This window comes from Parasteatoda tepidariorum, chromosome 1 (assembly GCF_043381705.1).
Source record: "Parasteatoda tepidariorum isolate YZ-2023 chromosome 1, CAS_Ptep_4.0, whole genome shotgun sequence".
NCBI classification, from domain to species: domain Eukaryota; kingdom Metazoa; phylum Arthropoda; class Arachnida; order Araneae; family Theridiidae; genus Parasteatoda; species Parasteatoda tepidariorum.
The window spans coordinates 9064104-9081244 of NC_092204.1; the positions used below are offsets into that span (position 1 = coordinate 9064104).

General features: G+C 35.2%; 1 protein-coding gene across 1 annotated transcript in view; it reads left to right on the forward strand.

The window, feature by feature from the left end:
- LOC107444320 (cell adhesion molecule Dscam1-like) overlaps positions 1-17141 on the forward strand; it is a 159371-nt gene that overhangs the window by 134892 nt on the left and 7338 nt on the right. The window contains exons 19-23 of the mRNA XM_071177538.1: positions 686-865; positions 6749-7042; positions 9709-9873; positions 11270-11454; positions 16214-16295. Of these exons, the coding sequence (XP_071033639.1) occupies positions 686-865; positions 6749-7042; positions 9709-9873; positions 11270-11454; positions 16214-16295 (906 nt within the window). The remainder of the gene's footprint in view (positions 1-685; positions 866-6748; positions 7043-9708; positions 9874-11269; positions 11455-16213; positions 16296-17141) is intronic.

Here is a 17141-nt window from a genome sequence, read left to right on the forward strand (position 1 = left end):
ATAACCAAATATTTATAAAATAAATAGGTTTTAAGACTACGATGAACTTTACTTGACAATTACATCGTTTTTTTATTTTTTATTCTATGCCAACAAAATTAATTTAACACTTAATGAATTTTCTCTTTTGAATTTCACCCTGTTTTTTTAATGTTAAATTAACAAATATACAATATCTCTAAGAAAATTTGCATAATTTGATATTTACTTTCACATTTGAGAGAATTTCAGAAAATTTTCGCTAATTATAAGAACTGATTATAAGAATGATTATAAGAACATTCATTTTCGTAACCTTAATATAGGTAATTATGAGCTGGTTGTCTCGATTCTCTTTCAAGTATTTCTTTAAGTCTAACTGTGTTCTAATCTAATTTAGTTATATAGAAATTTCAATTCATAGTTTAATGCAATAAATAGATATCACGTTAAATTGATTTATGCCTATGGACAAAAAGACAGTAGAATAACTCATAAAAATTCAAAATTATATTCATCAAACGCAACCCTTATCATAAAAACGAGACGATGATGATGATGTATAATTTCTGATGATTTATGATCATCATGATGTCATTAATGATACTGATGTGAAGCACACATCCGTTTAGGTTATTCTTAAATATGGTTGATTTTAATGGCAAACGGAAATTTTGTAAATCATATTAACTTATTATATCTTCAGGTTTCATTGTGCATTACAAGAAAGAATATGGTACATGGAAACAAGAAGATGTAATTGGTGATATAAACACTCACAGCATTGAAAACCTCCATTGTGGTATGAGGTACGAGTTCTATGTCACCGACGCTAGTGGCAGTGGTGAGCAAAGTGAAATAGTGTCAACTAGAACGACTGGAAGAGGTACGTAACATTTTTCTGATAATTTAATGGGGTTCATAATTGCTATATTTGGGAATTTACTATTACGGGGTTATACACTATCTACCAATGAGTATTTGGACACCTATGCAAATGATTATATCTGAGGTCCTGAGATACGTCATGCCCTCCGCTGGTATATATCATGTAGGGAACAACATCGGCATTAGTCCCATGCAAGATGCCTACTGCACTATTTTGGATGACAATGTGCTTCCTACGTTGTGGCAGTTTTACGGGGTGGACCCCTGTTACTTCCAGGACGACAATGCCAGCTGTCATGTTGCGAGGGTCACCAAGGTTTGGTTTGGTGCCAATGGGGTTAATCGAATGGACTGGCCTGTCTAGAGACCAGACCTGAACCCCATCCAGAACCTCTGGGACGAGTTGGATAGCCGAATTAAGGGGTGTACTACCGGTACAAAATCGGTGAAGGAACTTACATGTCTTCTCCAAGCCTAGTGGCAGAAAATACCACTAGCCATCACACAAGGACTTGTGGAAAGTATTTCCCCGAAGGGTTCACGCTGTAATTGCCTCTCGTGAAGGCTCTACCAACTATTGATTAAGAATAATGTTTTTCTTTTCAATCACACGTGTCCAAATACTTATTGGTAGATAGTGTATTGAGTCCTTGTACTTTGTATATATGTATAGGATGGTGTATTGGGATAGTGTCTTTGGGTTATAAATCTATTCAGCATTTAAAACCTAATATTAGTCTAAAGAGATAAAAACGTGATTTGAGATGATGTCGTGAAACTTTCGCTTGTCTTTGAATGTTTTACGTTATTGTGTAAACTGTCAATATGATATTAATATACTATATATCACACGAAAAAAAAACTTATTGTAAAATTATAGTTCAGTATCGTAAGGACATTTATGTTAAAGGAAAAAAAACCGAAATCTGGTAATAAAATCAAAATATATGGTATTTAAACCATTCGTACCAAAAATTCTGACCTTCAAAATTATAGCTATTATTATCACAAATTTAGTAAAAAATGTAAAACTAAAAGTAAATTTAACCGAATAAATATTTGCCATGCTTTAAGGTATCATGACATAATTTCTTATAATCTTATAAAACATTATTTTATTTTTAATTTTATCAAATCCCTTACCAAAGCTCTTCAGTAAAATCTATTGTGCTTTTTAAATTGTATAGGCATTTTTCCTATGTATAGCTAAATGTAAATCCTGTACATAGCGAAAAGTAAATCTTACTTAATAGCCTTTAAAAGACAGACTGAAATCTTTTTGCACTAGCATAAAAATTTTTTGTTGATCAGATGGACAGATTTGCTGCCGGTTATTTTAACTTAGTTTCAAAATGAAATTTCTAAGAGTGTTATAATGAAAAGGTAATTCTCAGTAACTTAATTTTCAGACATTAATAAATGTTTTTATAAAAGCGATATTTTTCAACATGATTATTTTTTTTAAAAAATGAAAAATATTTATTTAACGTGATGGAAATAATACATAAATTATTACACACTATGACACAGCGAAAAAGTTTACGTTTCAATCCCCAATCTTTTAAATTTTTTTTTAAATTGTCAAAGATTGCGGGATATTTTCAACTCCGAAGAAACAGTAATGATAAATTAATAAATTATTATTGCAACTTATTCTAATAAAATAAACTATCAGTTCTCGTTTTTTTAAATTGTCAAAGATTGGGGGATACTTTCGACTCCGAAACAAAAATGATAAATTAAAAAATTGTTATTGTAACTTATTCTAAGAAAATAAACTATCATTTCTCGTTCATTTTTAAATGTCAAAGATTGGGGGATACTTTCGACTCCGAAACAATATTGATAAATTAAAAAATTGTTATTGTAACCTATTCAAATAAAATAAACTTTCAATTCTCGTTGATTTTTAAATTGTCGAAGATTGGGGGATACTTTCGACTCCGAAACAAAAATGATAAATTAAAAAATTTTTATTGTAACTTATTCTAATAAAATAAACTTTCAATTCTCTTTTCTTAAGATTGTCAAAGATTGGGGGATACTTTCGACTCCGAAACAATAATGATAAATTAAAAAATTGTTGATGCAACTTATTCTAATAAAAAAAACTTTCACTTTTCGTTTTTTTTTAAATCTGAGAATTCAACGCTTTATTTTTAAGAAAAGGGGAAAATATATCTTTCCCTAGTAGGAATAATCATGAGGAATTTTACATTACGAAAAAACGTGACACAATACATTAAAGGAAAGCAGTTTCATTTCATCCAGACTAATTTAGAAAACTGGTGCAATGTAATGTTCACACATCATTAAGCAAAATAGAAGAAAAAAAAGTTTCTCGAATTTTGATATGAGAGAAAAATACGGAACTGGCACGCAACATATGGATTTGATTGCTATATTTCTGTCGCATGCTTCACTGACATAAGACATTTCTTCTTGTTATATATATCATAGTTAGCGTTGAAAAAATGAAATTTAGCTTCAAATAAAAAAAAATAGTTTTATTTTTTTAAATAATCGCACTAGGTGAATATTTATAATGATGAAATTTAAGCCAGTGAGAAACTTTATAATATAATTTTTTCAGAAACTTGCTAATTTAAAATAAATATGTAACTAATTTAAAACACGTTACAGTTTTCAAAAATAATCAGATTTTTATTTTATGATAGATAACAATTTTTTTTTAAAAATGAAATTTAGTTACTTTGCTCAATTTTGGTTAGAGTTTATTTTAATGTAATAACTTTTGTTTTATACTATATTGATGAAAATGCCATAATATTTGCTCATTTTGAGATGCATAACCTTGAAATATTATACGAGGGTTGCTATTTATATTTCTGGCCTTGGCAACAGTAAGTGTTGCTAGGCGACCGCAGACGATTTTAATCGAAAGTTTGATATTTTTAAACATAAATTTAGCAGACGATTTACCATTATAGTTTCATTTGTGTTGCTGACATAAAAATTGAAAAGTTCTTCTCTTTCAAAAAATGGAATTGAATCGGGAACATTTTCGTGCCATTATTTTCNGCGACCGCAGACGATTTTAATCGAAAGTTTGATATTTTTAAACATAAATTTAGCAGACGATTTACCATTATAGCTTCATTTGTGTTGCTGACAGTAAATTGAAAAGATCTTCTCTTTCAAAAAGTGGAATTGAATCGAGAATATTTTCGTGCCATTATTTTTCATAACTTTCGACGTGAATTGTCAGGACAAGAGTGCTTCGATGAACTTAATTCCTTATTCAGCGATAAATCGCCATCCTACCGCACTGTAAAAAATTGGTATAACGAATTTAATCGTGGTCGATGTTCGATCCAGGACGAATCCCGTGCAGGTCGTCCAAAATCCGTTGTTGTGCCAGAAAAGATCGATGCTGTGCGTGAACTGATAAAGCAAGATCGTCATGTGACATACCGTGAGATAGAGGCGTCTTTGGACATTAGTATGACTAGCATCAATAAAATATTGCATGAACATTTGAGCGTAAAAAAAATTTGTTCGCGTTGGATCCCGCATAATCTGACAAACGCTCAAAAAAAGGCTCGTGTCGATTGGTGCAAGGAAATGTTGGAAAAATACGTTCAAGGTACATCAAAGGCTGTGTATAACATCTACACAGGTGACGAATCATGGATCTATGCATATGAGCCGGAAACAAAACAGCAATCAACTGTATGGGTCTTCCAAGACGAGGCAAAACCAACAAAAGTTGTTCGAGGAAGAAGCACATCGAAACAAATGATTGCCTGTTTCTTCGGCATTAACGGTCATGTGGCAACAGTGGCGTTAGAGCAACGCAGGACGGTCAATTCTGAATGGTACACGACCATTTGTTTGCCAGAAGTCATCGGAGAAATTCGAAAAAAGCAGAAGAACAGGCGAATCATTTTTTTATTAAAACAGTGTATAAAAATACTTTAATACCTTAAAAATTTAAGTTTAACTTACATTCCGCCAAAGGTGCCTTAACACAATATTTCAATAAATAGTTTTATCAACACCATGACGTATAATTGCCAATAATTTAACTCTTATGCTATAATCAAGAATTCTAAAGACATATATAAAATATTAATAATTCATTTGTTCTAAACATTTTCTGTAATGAGAAATTTTTGTACTATTCTAGCTTCTTAACTTGAAACGATTATTGACAAATTCAACTTTTTGAAAAAGTATATTTAATCCGTTTTTGATCCGTTTTTCAAAAGTGCATATACGCACTTATTTATTTCTTAAATAATATATTAGTCTTCTGACATGATTTTTTTTTGTCTTAATGAATGTAATTTAAGCATATTTCTATGAAAATAATACTTCATTTTATAAAATTTCTATGTTTAGTCTAAACAAGCTACAATTTTTGAATTGCTATTAACAAGTGATTCATAAAAAAGTGTTACGTGTACAAAACAATTTTGCAATCGAAAAGAATAATGATAAGAAAAAAAAATTACATATTTAGTTCGATTTGAATTTTTTTTTAATGAAACTTAAACTTTTTACTCTTTTGAACCTTTGAAAAAATCATCAACTTTAAAAACTTCTTTATTTTCATTGAAATATTTTTTTACCATCTATAATCTAGAACCAGGATGGGTCAGGGTATAGTGCTAGTTAGGCTTGATTCCCGCTGATGGTTGGTCGAATGAATTCTGCTGCTGTAGAACCCAGTTGGAGACCGAGTTCGGATCATTAGCCACCAGGTTAGTCGTAAGAGGTTTCCTCTAGGCGTAACGCAAATACGGGCTAGTTTAATCAAAAAATCCTCCACGAAGGCTAATTTGTCGCATTGCCTGATCCAAGTCATCTGGGTTGGTTTCAAAATAACAGATCCACAAAGTTGAACATTGATAGCCTGAAACTCCAAACTGGGTCGGCTGTCCAATGCCAATAAAGAATATATAAAAGAAGAAAGGCTTGAAAACTATGCAGTTGCAACATTTCCTAAGGCTAAAACATTCCCTTAGGCTAAAACATTCCCTGAGGCTTGTGGAGGAGCCGAGCGTGGCAGGTGGGAGTAGAGTTTAGTATCGTTAACCCATAGTCGATTACTGAATACATTTTTAGCAATTATTGAGTGTATGTATTTTTATAATTTTGATTCCCATACAATATTAATCACCCAAAGTCGATCTTGGTATTATTGAATACATTTTTCGAAATAATTGCGTGGATGTATTTTTATAATTTTGATTTCTAGAATCACCCAAAATCGAGCTTGATATTATTGAATACATTTTTCGAAATTATTGCGTGGATGTATTTTTATAATTTTGATTTCCATAATCACCCAAAGTCGAGCTTGGTATTATTGAATACATTTTTCGAAATAACTGCGTGGATGTATTTTTATAATTTTGATTTCCATACATATTAATCACTCAAAGTCGAGCTTGTTATTACTGAATACATTTTTAGCAATTATTGCGTGGATGTATTTTTATAATTTTGATTTCCATACATATTAATCACCCAAAGTCGAGCTTGGTATTATTGTATACATTTTTCGAAATAATTGCGTGGATGTATTTTTATAATTTTGATTTCCATACACATTAATCAAGATATTTCACCGCGTTAATACATTTACCACACCCAGTGTTTTGAGGGTGAAAAAAAAACGAAAAGAAAATGAATTATCCTGCATACTAACTAAATTATTCAAAGTGCAAGAAAAAAAAATTGAAATATAGCATTGTTAAACAAAGTTATTTACTTAAAATATATTTTTTCTACTATTTTTGAATATGATTTAAAAAAAAAAAAAAACATTTCTCTTTATAAAAATCTTATTTATATTTTACTCGAAGTTAATTAGTTGAAAAAATTCCTTCTAATAAACTTCTTCCTTCTTTAGCGCCTATTGCCCCTGAAAAGGAAGAACTGCTCTCAGTGAATGCGACATCCGTAACGATCCATTTAAATTCCTGGAAGTCAGGCGGTTGCCCAATTACGCACTTCGAAATAAAATACAAGCAACAGCAGAAGAAAACTTGGGTCATTTTTGCCGACAGGGTCTCCTCTAACAAGAAGACTATCACTATTACAGGACTGACTCCAAATACCTGGTATCAACTGCAGCTGACATCCCACAATGAAGCTGGTCCCACGGAAGCCGAGTACATCTTCACAACGAGAGCTTTATTGAAAGGCAAGTATATAAGTGGAACATATATAAAAAAATAATCAATAGCCTGTACACTGTTAGGAATTTCCAGGGAAAAATGGTAGAATAACTATTTATTTCACAATGTATTAATTTGAGGGGATTTTATTATCGACTATGTCAACCTTCATCCATCAAAAAGTACCTCGTGATAGAATCTAGTTAACATATCTTAGATACTAGTAAATTGGTATTTAATATTTATAATGGTAGTTACGCCACATTACTCCCCTTCTAAATTCTATCACGTCCGGGTCACCAATGAGACGATTTTATTATAGACTATGTCAATCTTCATCCATCAAAAGGTATCTCGTAATAGAATCTAATTAACATGTCTTATATACTAGTGAATTGGTATTTAATATTTATAGTGGTAGTTGCGCCGCAAATTATTATTTTACCATATTGAAACAAAACAGTCAAATTGCAATAAATAAGATGATATTCAAACAGTTGACTATTGGAAAAACCGTTTATTTACTACTCTCACATGATGTGGTTAAACAACCAAAATTTTATCGCATTAATTAGGCCCTCCAAACGAAGACACCACTTAGTTCATTGAATGTGGGTACAATGAATATGTGGATTCCTTGAATGTGTGGTTAAAACCGAGAAGGCTATTCTGTTAATCTCATGCCCGATAGACAAGGGTTCGAGTTCCAGTGTAGATACTACAATATTTCTTCCATTCTGTTCAACACATGAAGAGTTTCCACTATCCTGCACTTTCCAAATAGTGACCCTGTGCTATTCGAATATAATACTCTCATTTCCCTATAGATGGCAGCACCATAAAACTGCAAAACTATCTCCAATGTTCAGTTAAATTTCGTTTTTACGGTTTTGAAACCATACTAGTTGTAAAAGTTCAAAAAACCGTATAGCTTTGTCTTCAAGGTAGTTTAACTATACTAGTTGTAAACGGTTTCAAAATCGTATTGATAAAAAAAATGTTCTTTTCGGTATACTTTACGGTAAATAGGAAAGGCAGAGTGATGCCAGTATACCGTAATTTTAGATTGAAAATTTTATCAGTGTATAAAAACTTGCCATTATATTCACAATTCTTTTCATGTTTATTTTAAATATTTAATGAAGCGTCAATAGGAAACAACAATGGAATTTTAAATGCTTTGTAAACATCACATTGTAAACATTGTAAACATCAAAAATCAACATTATCTCAAATAGATTGTAAGAAGATAGATTGAATTCATTTCCTGATTTTAAGTTTAAAAGTCTTTAGGGTATTTAAAAACATTGAATATTCAGAATATTAGAATATTCAGAACATGTAGTGTGCGAAAAAAAGTAAGCTGAGCTCCCTGAATAACTTTCAATCTAATAATCGGATCTTCAAGCTCCAGGATTCAATCTTAACAGTTTGAGAGGGTGACCTCAAATATGATATGTAGTTGGTGCAGACGATAAATTAAGTTACGAAATCAGATATAAAAAGTATTTTCTCTGAATAAACATACCTTTATTAGAAGGATTCGGATTTCTGAAAAATAAAAGGCGATTTTTTTCAAAATTCTATTTCTCAGAAACTTCTCTATCGATTTCGCTCAAATTTTGTATTTTGAAATGTAAAATTAATATTTTTTAAAACAATGTAAAAATTTTACGCATTACAACTCAAATTTCTTTCGACGGTTATTAAATAAAATAGTAAAAAAATAAATGAATTTTTTAAAAAAAAGTAATTCTTTGCACGGAATTCTCTTTAAATAAATAGAATTTTAAAATTGTGTGCAAATTTTCTTAAATCAATTTAAAAAGTTTTTGAGATAAGAAAAAGTAATATTGAGAGTTCTAGATTTTGGACCGGTTTCTTAACCAAACTATTCAGACCATATTTCCTAGATTGCAGCTCTAGGTCCGAAATCCGAATCCGTGTATAAAAAGATATATGTTCTGAGATATGTTTTTGCATCGAATTTCGTTGCTTAAAGTATCGTCTATATTGGCTAATTTTACTTTATTTTTATAACCGTCATTGAACAGCCGAGCCAATTTTATGGGTTTACAACTACTAATGTTCAACTCCGTAGCCTTGCAATTTTGAACCCAATCCAGAAGACAAGGGAACTCCAGCATCGAGTATTGGGAAAAATTTGCTTTCGTGGACGACTTTTTAATGGAGCTAACCCACATTTGCGTTACATGGAGAGGAGGACTACGTGAACATCCCACGGTTAGCCTAACGGCAAGGGGACTCTATCCCATGATCCATCTACCCCTGAAGAAATTTCACTTTAGCACTGCGGTCGGTGCAAGCTGGCGGAATTGTATCAACCAGCCATTGCCGGGATCGAACCCCGATTCACCTCACTGGAAGGCGAAAGCTCTATCCCCTGAGCCATCGTCTCTATTGACTATTTAGCTGTATTGACAAATTAACTATTGACTAATTGGCTGTATTGACTAATAATCGTATTTGAGGTTCTTCAAACTGTTTAGATTGAGTCCTAGAGCGTGGCAAACTGCTAAGATTGAGTCCTAAAGCGTGAAGATACAATCTTTAGATCAATAGTTATTCAAGGTGCTCTCCTTTTTTTGTCACTGTACAAAATATATTATTTGTATAAATATATATTTGTACTAAAATGTATAGTTTGTTATGTTTCAAACTGATGTTTTAGGTGCCTTACCTGATGCAGTATTAGTTAGTGGAGAAGCTGTGCCTTTCTATTTGGAAATTGAAGTTGTACTTCCTGTTTCTTTATCTTTAGTTGTGGTTGTTTCAGTACTTGTTCTAGTCTGTCTGATTGTTAGGAAAAGAAATCCAACCGAAAGTTCACAAACAGGTATTAGTCACAGGATGTTCAGAATCTTTACGTAAAACGTATTAAGTCATTAATAACAGGGTGTTCCAAAAATGATCTTTTATTTGAATATAAAATAATACGATTTGCCACGTTCTGCTTTGTTAATCTAGGACTTTTTTTCTCAAATCAAGTTTCAGTATTAGTTATAAATTCATCTATTAAATTCAATACTAACTGAGAAAACTTCTTTAGATCAAATTTTAACATTAGTTACAGAGTCAGTTAGCAGGTGGCGCTACTAAATGAGAAAAACTTAAAATAAAATTTGTAATATGATATATTAAAATGTCACTTAAAAATACTGTTATAAATTCTGTCCTGCTTAAATGAATGTTTGTTTTTATATTTTTATATAAATGTTTCACGCGGATTTCTCACAATTATAAACATTAAAAAAAATTTTAAAAAAACAAGAACAAAATCAACAAAAAAATTGTGACCGCCTTATTACGATCACTGGTTACCCATTGGTCAAATGCTTTTTCTTTCTGGATTGACTCCGTCAAACATTTCAAATCATGGGTTGCAAAAACTGTCTCCATTGATGTTTGTCGTCGGATTGATCTTCATATCCTGCCTATGTACGTGTTTCAAGACGTCACAAAATACTTTTCTTTCTTCAGCATTCATATTTATATTGAAAGTACCGTCAAGTCAGTAATTACACGTTAATAATAAAAATAATCTAAAAAATACTTCAAATTATTATTATGTAAATACATAAAAAATGCCTAGTAGTGAAAATAAAAAGAAAAACAGCAGCGATCGCCATAGCAACGCATTAAATGACGACGCATGCGCACTGTTTACTATAATTCACAGTTGAAAAGTGTGTGGACGCCATCGAATCCAAAACGATATTTTCAAACGATAACGATTTAAAAACGATATTTTCAAAATAGCCACCATTTACAGCAAATGTATGTGTAATTTTTGCCTTGCCGAATGAGAGCGCTGTAATAAATCATTAAATTCATCAAAATATATTTTTTGTTTGAGAGACAATGGATTGGAGTGGAAAGTTTATTGGGAAACCTAACTACGTGGTACAGTCTGAGGAGAACATTAAAAGACTTCGTGAAAATAGAGCAGTTATAAAAGTGTGACAGTTAGGAAACATATATTTAAACTTTTCCAGTCCTCAGCACCACCTGTTAACAAAATTTACAAATAAATTAGAAATTCAATCAGGATTGATGTACCTAGTTCCCCAAGAAATATGCAAAAAATCGTACTTGCTATACTTTTTTAAATTTTTTTTTCTTCAATTTGTTGAGATATTTGGGACACTTAGCAAGAAAATGAAATATAAAAGTTTTTAGAAAAGTTATGCAATATGTTTATTATTATTATTATTTATTTTATCTTTTAACAGCAAGCACATCCTATGTGTCCAGGAAATCCCAGGCAGGGGAATCAGTTCACTTATGCGAAATGGAAAAATCAAATTACCAGAGACCCCCAAGCCGGGCTGATCCAATATATTACCCAACCCCTTATGCAACGACCCACGTCGCGGATGATCCCTGCAGAAAGTCCCTGGAGGCAGCTGAAAGAGAGGTTTGTTGCTGAAAAAAATTTACTGATAATAATTTGTCATCCTATTTTTAATTGCAAACTTTCATAATAAAAATTTGTTTTATTTTATTTAAGTTTTATGAAAGTTGATATTGTTGTCAATTTTAGCTATGTTCATTATTTTCCCTTTAAAAATATTCAGCTGCTACAATAGCTGTTATGATTGTTGACACTGTGAAATTCGAACGTTTTTTTGTGGGGCAGTTTCTAACGTTTCTGTGCGGGCGGTTTAGAACGTTTCTGTTAGGCGCAGTGTTAAACATTTATGTGGAGGGCAGTTTCGAACGTTTCTTTGTAGGGCAGTCTCGAACGTTTCTGTGTGTCGCAGTTTCAAACGTTTCTGTTAGGGGCAGTTTCAAACGTTTCTCTGGGGGGCAGTTTCGAACGTTTCTGTGGGGGGGGCAGTTTGAAACGTTTTTGCACGGGCGGTTTCGAACGTTTCTGGGGGAAGGGCCAGTTTCGAACGTTTCTGTAAGGGGCAGTTTCGAATGTTTATGTGGTGGGGCAGTCTCGAACGTTTCTACGGAAAGGGGGCAGTCTCGAACGTTACAGTGAGGGGTAGTTTCAAACGTTTCTGTGTGGGGCAGTCTCGAACGTTTCAGTGTGGGGCAGTCTCGAACGTTTCTGTGGAGGGAAGTTTCGAATTTTTATGTGGGGGGGCAGTTACGAACGTTTCGACGGTGAGGGGGCTTTCTCAAACGTTTCTGTGTGTCGCAGTTTCGAACGTTTCTGTGTGGGATGGTTTCAAACGTTTCTGTGGAGGGCAGATTTGAACTTTTATGTGGGGGGCAGTTTCTAACGTTTCTGTGGGTCGCGGTTTTGAAGGTCTCGACGGTGAGGAGGCAGTCTCGAACGTTTCTGTGTGTCGCAGTTTCGAACGTTTCTGTTGGGGACAGTTTCGAATGTTTCTGTGTGGGGTGGTTTCAAACGTTTCTCCAGGGGGGCAGATTGGAACGTTTTTGCACGGGCGGTTTCGAACGTTTCTCTGGGGGGGCAGTTTCGAACGTTTCTGTGTGCGGCAGTTTCGAACGTTTCTCTAGGGGGCAGTTTCGAACGTTTCTCTAGGGGGCAGTTTCGAACGTTTCTCTAGGGGGTAGTTTCGAACGTTTCTGGAGGCAGTTTCAAACGTTTCTGGGAGGGAGGGCAATTTCGAACTTTTCTGGGAGGGGCAGTTTCGAACGTTTCTGTTAGGGGCAGTTTCGAACGTTTCTGTGTGGGGTAGTTTCGGACGTTTCGATGGTGAGGGGGGTCTCGAACATTTCTGTGTGTCGCAGTTTCGAACGTTTCTCTGGGGGGCAGTTTAGAACGTTTCGGTGTGGGGCAGTTTCGAACGTTTCTGTTAGGGGCAGTTTCGAACGTTTTTGTGCGGACGGTATCGAACGTTTCTGTTGGGGGCAGTTTCGAACGTTTCTGGGAGNATTGTTTTATTTTCCAGCAGAGGGGCCAGTCTCAAACGTTACAGTGAGGGGTAGTTTCGAATGCTTCAGTATGAAGCGGTTTCGAACGTTACTGTTGGGGGCAGTTTCGAGCGTTTCTGTTAGGGGAAGTTTCAAATGTTTATGTGGAGGGGAAGTCTCGAATGTTTCTGTGTGGGGTAGTTTCGAACGTTTATGTGCGGGCGGTTTAGATAGTTTCTGGGGGGGGGGCAGTTTCGAATGATTATGTGGTGGTGCAGTCTCGAACGCATCTACGGAGAGGGGCCAGTCTCGAACGTTACAGTGAGGGGTAGTTTCGAACGTTTCAGTGTGGGGCAGTTGCGAACGTTTCAGTGGAGGACAGTTTCGAACGTTTCAGTGTGGGGCAGTTTCGGACGTTTCTCTAGGGGGCAGTTTCGAACGTTTCTGGGAGAGAGGGCAATTTCGAACTTTTCTGGGAAGGGCAGTTTCGAACGTTTCTGTCAGGGGCAGTTTCGAACGTTTCGACGGTGAGGGGGGTCTCGAACATTTCTGTGTGTCGCAGTTTCGAACGTTTCTCTGGGGGGCAGTTTAGAACGTTTCGGTGTGGGGCAGTTTCGAACGTTTCTGTTAGGGGCAGTTTCGAACGTTTTTGTGCGGACGGTATCGAACGTTTCTGTTGGGGGCAGTTTCGAACGTTTCTGGGAGGGGCAGTTTCGAACGTTTTTGTTAGGGGCATTTTCGAACGTTTCTGTTAGGGCAGTTTCGAATGTTTATGGGGTGGGGCAGTCTCCAACGTTTCTACGGAGAGGGGGCAGTCTCAAACGTTACAGTGAAGGGTAGTTTTTTATGCTTCAGTATGAGGCGGTTTCGAACGTTTCTGTTTGGGGGAGTTTCAAATGTTTATGTGGAGGGGAAGTCTCGAATGTTTCTGTGTGGGGTAGTTTCGAACGTTTATGTGCGGTCGGTTTAGATAGTTTCTGGGGGGGGGCAGCTTCGAATGTTTCTGTGGGGGGCAGTTTCGAATGTTTATGTGGTGGTGCAGTCTCGAACGCTTCTACGGAGAAGGGCCAGTCTCGAACGTTACAGTGAGGGGTAGTTTCGAACGTTTCAGTGTGGGGCAGTTGCGAACGTTTCAGTGGAGGACAGTTTCGAACGTTTCAGTGTGGGGCAGTTTCGAACGTTTCTGTTTGGTGGCTGTTTCAAACGTTTCTGTGTGTCTCAGTTTCGAACGTTTCGACGGTGAGGAGGCAGTCTCGAACGTTTCTGTGTGTCGCAGTCTCGAACGTTTCTGTGTGTCGCAGTTTCGAACGTTTCTGTTGGGGCAAGTTTCGAACGTTTCTGTGTGGGGTGGTTTCACACGTTTCTCCCGGGGGGGGCAGTTTGGAACGTTTTTGCACGATCGGTTTCAAACGTTTCTGGGGAGGCAGTTTCGAACGCTTCTGTTAGGGGCAGTTTCAATTGTTTATGTGATGGGGCAGTCTCGAACGTTTCTACGGAGAGGGGGCAGTCTCGAACGTTTCGGTGTGGGGCATTTTCAAACGTTTCTGTGTGGATCGGTTTGGAACGTTTCAGTGAAGGCAGTTTCGAACGTTTCTGTGGTGTCGCAGTATTGAACGTTTCGGTGTGGGGAAGTTTCGAACGTTTCTGTTAGGAGCAGTTTCGGATGTTTCTCTGGGGGGGGCAGTTTCGAAAGTTTTTGTGCGGACGGTTTCAAACGTTTCTGTTGGGGGCAGTTTCGAACGTTTCTGTGTGGGGGCATTTTCGAAAGTTTCTGTAGGGGGCAGTTTCGAACGTTTCTATAGAGGGGCAGTTTCGAATGTTTTTGTGGTGGGGGCAGTCTCGAACATTTCTTCTGTGGATGGCAGTTTCGAACGTTTCTGCTAAGGGCAGTTTCTAACGTTCATACGGTGAGGGGGTAGTCTCGAACGTTTCTGTGTGTCGCAGTTTCGAACGTTTCTGTGCGGGCGGTTTCGAACGTTCCTGTTAGGGGCAGTTTCGAACGTTTCTGTGGAGGGCAGTTTCGATCGTTTCTGTAGGTGGGGGGGCAGTTTCGAATGTTTCTGTGGTGGGGACAGTCTCGAACGTTTCTGTTTGTCGCAGTTTCGATCATTTTGGTGTGGGACAGTTTCGAACGCTTCTTTGTGTGGCAGTTTCGAACGTTTCTGTGTGTCGCAGTTTCGAACGTTTTTGTTAATGGCAGTTACGAACGTTTCTGTTCGGGGCAGTTTCGAGCGTTTCTGTGTGGGGTGGTTTCGAACGTTGGTCTTACGGGCAGTTTGGAACGTTTTTGCACGAGCAGTTTCGAACGTTTCTGGGGGGGGCTGCAGTTTCGAACTTTTTTGTGCGTGTGGTTTCGAACGTTTCTACGGAGAGGGGGCAGTCTCGAACGTTTCAGTGTTGGGCGGTTTCGAACGTTTCATTGTGGGGCGGTTTCGAACTTTTCTGTTGGGGGCAGTTTCGAACGTTTCTATTAGGGGCAGTCTCAAAGGTTTATGTTTTGGGGCAGTCTCGAACGCTTCTGTTAGGCGCAGTTTTGAACGTTTCTGTGGAGGGAAGTTTAAAAGATTTATGTGGTGGGGATGTCTTGAAAGTTTCTGTGTGGGGTAGTTTCGAACGTTTCTCTGGGGGGCAGTTTCGAACGCTTTCGAGAGGGATGTTTAGAACGTTTCTGGGGGAGGGGGCAATTTCGAACGTTTCTGTTAGGGGCAGTTTCAAATGCTTATGGTGTGGGGCAGTTTCGAACGCTTCTACGGAGAGATGCCAGTCTCGAATGTTACAGTGAGGGGTAGTTTCGAACGTTTCAGTGTGGGGCTGTTTCGAACGTTTCTGTTATGGATAGTTTCGAACGTTTCAGTTAGGTGCAGTTTCGAACCTTTCTGTGGAGGACATTTTCTCTTTTACTTTTTATTGATGCTATAATAGTATGTTTAAATCCTAATAGACTGATATAGAGTTATATTTTTAAGTGTTTTAGAGATTACTTTAGCATTATTGCATTATTACTAAACCCAATACTATTTTTAATTTTTACTTCAAGCTTTTTAAACACGAGACTAATTTCTATAATATATTTAAAACAATTTTATTCGAAAAACAGTCCGAGACTTTTCATAAAACTTGATATTCAAATGATATAGAAAACAACAAAGTGTTTTTCTCTGTTTAATCAATGCATAAAACATTTTTTCTTATTTGGAGAATTGCTTAGATTTGTTGAAAAAAATGCATGCCTGATATTTTTTTTATCAAATTTCATAAAAAGTTAACTTTTGTTTTTGTTGCTTTTTCGTTACATTACGTTAATTTTGATACTTTTACGTTGCATTACGCAATTTTTGTTTTAGTTTCAAGATGAGCCACAATATGCCACAGTAAAAAGAACACCCAGACCACCTAAGTCCGATATGCATATATACCATTATCCAGGTAATTAAACATCGCAACATTTATGTGTTTCAATGTTATAATGTTATAAGCGTTGAAATAACTTGCAGTGAATATTATAGAACTCGGGTTTTGAAAGAATATTTTATACTGTACAAGCTTATAATTTCTACTTTAATAAATTTAATTTTTAAGTATAAATTATAAATTTAAAGTATCTATCTTCATTTTCTTAGAATGTGAATTAAAATAATAACATAATAAAATAGGTTATTTTTTCGTAAATTTTTCTTTTAAAAACTTGTTTATTTGAAACCCAGGTTTAAAAAAAATTATTTTATTAATAAGTTCATTTTTCAAACATTGTTTTATTTTCCAGCAGCAGTTTTTAAAGCCTCCACATTTTCTAGTAACTTTTTGTATCACAACCTTGAGGCAGTTTAGCACCAATTTTTATCTCAAAAAATCTCTTCCGTACTATTTAAATTAAAATTCACATTATTAATACAGCTTAATTTAAATGCTCTGGTCTATTTACGTTTATTAGCCTAAAGAGAAAGCAGTTTTTTGGCTACCAAATGTTTATTGTTTTAGTTTTACAGCAAAATATGGTAAGCTGGTTTTTTAAAACAAAAATGAATTCATCTGAAATTCGTCTCAATCGAAGTTAAGGTTTAAGATAAGAAAAATCTATCATGTAGTGAATTTAGTCAAATTGGTGGGGAAAAAACACATTTACTTATAATTTTTTAATGTATAAAATATAAGAAAATTACCTAAACTATATTAAAAGTATATTAAAAGTATACTATATTAAGAGTATACTAAAATATATTAAAAGTAAATTATTTAAAGCTGATTATATAATATTTGTATATTAAATAATAA